At 31.4% G+C, this 5,413-nt stretch overlaps 1 protein-coding gene across 1 annotated transcript; it reads left to right on the top strand.

Annotated features, from left to right (window-relative positions):
- Nucleotides 1-2,938: 2,938 nt before the first annotated feature.
- On the top strand, nucleotides 2,939-4,509 carry LOC124915583 (acetylserotonin O-methyltransferase-like). The gene is made up of 2 exons (XM_047456334.1): nucleotides 2,939-3,702; nucleotides 4,075-4,509. Exons 1-2 carry the CDS (start codon nucleotides 2,941-2,943, stop codon nucleotides 4,405-4,407), a joined length of 1,095 nt encoding a protein of 364 aa, XP_047312290.1. The 5' UTR covers nucleotides 2,939-2,940; the 3' UTR covers nucleotides 4,408-4,509.
- The last annotated feature ends 904 nt before the right edge of the window (nucleotides 4,510-5,413 follow it).

The raw sequence follows: 5,413 nt of genomic DNA, 5'->3' as shown, positions 1-5,413 counted from the left end.
CTAGGTAACCATGCCAACTTACATGAAGACACAATTAAAACGATCAATAGAAGATTTTTTCTCGAAGAAATAGAAGTACAACTGAAAATTTAAATAGTTATTCTTTAAGACTCCTGATAGTCATATTTTTCTGACTCTAACTTAAAGCGTTTTAGTGTAAATCAAACTCGAAATTTTTAATTTTTTAGGAACAACTCTTGTAACTTAAACCAACCTAATGATATAATTTTGAATAGTTTTTAAAAATGAAGGTGATTTTTTTTTCATATAAAAGGATAGCAGAAAAATGATATTGATTTTGATGATGATGTTTTTTTTAGAAATGGCTTACGCCATTAATTAAAAAGACCCGAAAATGGTAAAAGGAGTACAAGAGTTGAAATTGAGCTTACAATAATTTGCTCAAATTCAACACACGATGACCATGAAGAATCCACAGTTGGCCTAAGAAACGCACACAAATATGAAATCAAAGTACAAAAGTGAATAAGGAATGAAACTAACAATCAATCAACTAAAACAAGATGATAGGGGTTGATTTCCTCGGACTCGTCTCTCTTGTCTTTGCCCTTGTTCTTTCTCTCCTTCTATGCTAACTTCTCTTGTCACTTTTTTCCTTGTCACCATTATGTCTTTTTGGGATATATTTCCGGATAGAGTTCCGACTCTTCGTCTATGCTAACTTCTCTTGTCACTTTTTTCCTTTTGGTCTTGAGTTTGAAATTTAGCGTATGAGTTGTTTTCCTTAAGGTGGTTTCTTTGACAACGTTGCGGCTTTCTTTGGTTTCGGAGCTCATGATTTTCGAGATGCTTTGCCTTTTGCTATCATCCGCGTCGACGCCGGGCTTTTCGAACCTAATTAGTGGGAAAAGGGCCTCAGTTTCAGGCTTAGTGGGATCGGGATCGGTTTGGTTCTCGTTCACGTGTTCGTTGTGGCTTTCGTTTATTTTATGTATTTCGATATAGGATTTTTTACTACCTTGACATTCTTTTGTTCGGAGGTGGCCACGGGCATCTTTTGCTTTTCCCCGTATTCTTTTTCCGGTTGCTCGTACATGACCTTAATGGTGTCCATGTTTCCATTCCAGTATCTTAGCTCGAAGTTTTCCAATTTGGTACTCGTTGAGTCGATTTCAATGCAAATGCGAGCAAACGTGACCCGTTCAAATGAGTCAAAGTCGGGATCGAGCTTAAACTGGGGAGGGATTAAGAGCTTATACACAAAAATAAATTAATATATGATAATAATTAATTTTCTTAATGTAAAATTAAATATTTTAATAAAATTAACTTCAACTTAAAAATGTATTTAATAACAGTACATTTGATTAATAAATTTCTTAATTTTATATTGATATTACTATTTTATTTAACTGACTCAATATTTGATTAAAAAACAGGATATCAATTTATTTTAAGCCAATTAAATGACTGTAAATAATAAGAATCCTTTGGATTTATGAAAACTAATAACAATAATAAAGTTGATTTAAAACCTAAAGCTCTAATTTAAGAATTCGGATCCTCTGCTGTAGATTTACCAGGTGTCCCACACCCTCACATGAAGGATAATTATTACTTAAAAAAAAAAATAGTTATTTTTTTACGGGGTAGAATCTTTAATCTAAATATTTATTCCTTAGTTCTATAATCTTAATATTATATGTCGATAAATTAAGATAATATTTAGTTATGGAAACATACATGAATTTTCAAATGAAGAACGGTTCATAGTTCATTAAGTCGTTCTTCGTTGTTTTTCGGATCTTCTCTCGATCTTGTATCTCTCAGTTCAAGATCTGGACCTGGATCGATAATGAATGATGTAAGTGGGGTTTAGGTCTTCCAATCCTCTATCGATAGTCTTTGAATGTTCTTGAGAGATGAACAAATCTCTTTTTTTGTCTAATGAGAGAAACATAATAAGTAGACTATCTATATATGGGTTGGAGATCTAGTCTTAGTATACCCATTACTATTCGACCCATCAACGAAATAGTCAATGATATTTTTCCTTCTACAAAAATATATCCTTATATTTATTGTAAATGTTTAAATAAGTCCATAACCTCTATAATTTAATAGAGCACTTTAATTTTAATTGGACTTTAATCTTTATTATTCATTATATCAACTTATAATATACCATTATTAACTAATATATATACCTAAAATATTTCCAACAAAAAGATACATGATAACAAGAAGGTACACGATGAATCTATACCAGAGGATCCAATCTAATTGAAAGTAATTCATTTTAATCAATTATGCTCCCACTTATCATAATATATATTTTATCAATAATGTATCAAACATATTATATTTTGTTATTTCTCTAATGTGGAAGAAACTTACTATTTTAATTTTATTATTGTGAACATACATTCAAAATTTCTTATATTTTCATTTATTTTAATATAATGAAAGTCATATACATAATACATTATTAAAATTGGAAAAGAAATTAATATGAACAAAACAAAAATACCAACAAATCAACCACAAAAACTAAACTCCAAGCCAAAATCAAGCTTGCAAAATGACATTGCGGAAAATGAAATCATTAAACATAGAAAGTAAAGGAAACAAACAACCAACAACAAACACTCATTTATTTCTATTTAATTATATAGTCCCTATCCAACAAACTTTAAAAAAAAAGTTATTGCATTTATTTTTTTTTGAATTTTTACCCCTTAAATTTTTTCTTATTTTCATTTTGTTACTAATATAGATCTCACAAAAAAATATATTTATATTTAGAAAATAGAAGTTGTATCTCAATAGAACGAGAAGTCGACATATTGAAATCCATAAAAGTTAATTTTGAGCAACATAATTAAAATTAATGTAAAACTTAGTATGCAATACCAATAATGATCCACTATAAATATACATGTCTATCGAAAGAGAAAACACAAATTCATAGAAAGAAAGATGGCTAAGAGAAATGAGGAAGAAGCTAATGCCCAAGATAACATATGGAATTATGTATTCGGCTTCGCAGACATGGCAGTAATTCGTTGCGCCATTGATCTTGACATACCCGACATCCTCGAAAACCATGTGTCCGATAGCCCCATGACTCTCTCCGATCTATCCTCAGCTGTCGGATGTCCCCCTTCCACCCTCCACCGCATCATGCGATATTTAGTCAATCGTCGCATCTTTTGCGAAGAGCCCATAGAAATTGATGGCTCCAAATCAAAGGGTTATGTCCCAACTCCTATTTCTCGTCTCCTCATGAGAAACCATAACAAAAGCATGGCCTCATTCATTCGGTTGCAGAGCAGCCCTTTTATGTTGGCACCCTGGTTGGGACTAAGCAAAAGTGTCCTAACTGACTGCAAATCCCACGCGTTTGAAGTGGCCAACGGCAAGGATGTATGGAGCTATGCTGAGGCAAATGCAGACCGTATCAAGATGATCAACGATGCAATGGCGTGTGATGCCAGGCTGACGGTGCCAGCTATTATTCGAGGATGTCCGGAGGTTTTCCAAGGATTGGAGTCGGTTGTGGATGTCGGTGGAGGGAATGGCACGACGCTGAATTTGCTGGTGGAGGCTTTTCCGTGGATTCGTGGCATTAATTTTGATCTTCCACATGTTGTTTCCGTCGCAAAAGAATGTGTTGGTGTTGAACATGTTGGCGGGGACATGTTCAAAATGATTCCAAAAGCTGATGCAATTTTCATGAAGGTGAACAAAATATTAATAATCATCATCACAATCATAGTCAATTTTGAAAAAACAAATTTTATTTATGTTGGTATAAAAAGTATGAATAAATTAGATGTAACATCTTAAAGTAAATGTCAAGGAAAAAAGTAATTTTATTTTGTACAAACCCTTAGATAATGTTACAATTTTTTTTATCACACTTTTTTAACAAATAGAATTATTTTAATTATTTTGACAAAATGTAAAATCGCTACCGAAACGAGCCCATCTTCACTAATATGGTAGTTGGTATGCCATCAATTTCTACATACATTATTTTCCATCATTAAAAGTTTCAATTATTACTTGTGTTAAATTTTAAGTCATCAATTTCCATTGCCTATCTTCTAGTGGACTCTGCATGACTGGGGAGATGAAGATTGCATCAAGATCTTGAAGAATTGTAAAGATGCTCTTCCGAAAGGCAAAGGAAAGGTGATAATAGTTGAGGCGTTACTTAAAAAAGACGGAGTCGGAGTCGAGGAAGCGGAAGAGAAGGTGAAGGAAGAAGACGATCTTGAGTATGTGAGGCTCATGTTGGATATGGTGATGATGGCTCATACTGAAACCGGAAAAGAAAGGACACAAAAACAATGGGAAGATGTTCTCAACAAAGCTGGCTTTTCTCGATACACTGTTCATTGCATTCCAGCCGTTCAATCTGTGATCGTTGTTTATGCTTGATCGATCCTAGATTTAATAAAAATAAATAAAGATATTTCTTTATTAACGAATGTTGGAATGCTAATAAAGTTGTAATCTCTATCTTTTATATATTTCCTATTAATGTCAATAATGTTGGTTTCATTAACTTATATAACATATTTGATAATTAAAATAAGGTAGAGATTAATTGTCAAACCCTAAACCCAATAATCTAATTTTCTTAAATTGTTATTTCTAATAAATTTAATTATATTATGAAAGAAGTGATATTATATTCAAAATTTATATATATATAATGTTTAAAGCCACATTAATTCACGCCAACCGATGTATAATTAGTATTTTATCTCTCCTCTTTCTTACTCTATCTTTCTTAATTAAATTTTGTTTTCCAATATATATATATAAAAGTTGAAATGGAATCATTTCGGTAGATTTCGTTCTTACTTCCAAACTTAAAATTAAAATAACAGTATATGTGTTTAAATCTAAGGCTGTGCAAAAAAACTGAAAAATCGGTAACTCAACCGAACCGATAGTTAACCGGTTTCATTTTAACAATTTATTGATTAACCGGTTATAGCGTTTTCGGTTAACCGATTTTTTACCGGTTAAACGGTTCGATTTTCTATTTACTTATTTTTTTAATGGTTTAACCGGTAAACCGATAATAATTTAATTATGTAATTTTATTTTATAATTTGTAAAACCGATACTATTAACAACCGGTAAATCGGTTTATAAAATAAAAGACAAAACCGGTCTTAACCGAAGGCATTTAACCGGTTAACCGGTCGGTTGAACACTCTAAATGGAATTAGATTTCGTTCTTGCTTCCAAATTTAAAATTAAAACAACAGTATATATGTTTAAATGATTTAAATTAAATCAATTATTTTTTATTTAACATTATAAAAATATAACTAATTTGCACAAAGTTGCTCAACCATAATTATTCAAAGTTTTTAAATGTCAAGTATTGATAACTCTTAATCTCCAATTACTACATTGTCTTCCCATTATC

The sequence above is a fragment of the Impatiens glandulifera genome, chromosome 9 (genome assembly GCF_907164915.1).
Source record: "Impatiens glandulifera chromosome 9, dImpGla2.1, whole genome shotgun sequence".
Taxonomy (NCBI): domain Eukaryota; kingdom Viridiplantae; phylum Streptophyta; class Magnoliopsida; order Ericales; family Balsaminaceae; genus Impatiens; species Impatiens glandulifera.
This window is presented reverse-complemented; position numbering and strand designations above follow the sequence as displayed.

Coding starts and splice junctions, on each gene's coding strand:
- LOC124915583 (XM_047456334.1), top strand. CDS start 2,941: ATGGCTAAGAGAAATGAGGAAGAAGCTAATGCCCAAGATAACATATGG. Junction 3,703..4,074: donor CTGATGCAATTTTCATGAAG/GTGAACAAAATA, acceptor CCTATCTTCTAG/TGGACTCTGCATGACTGGGG.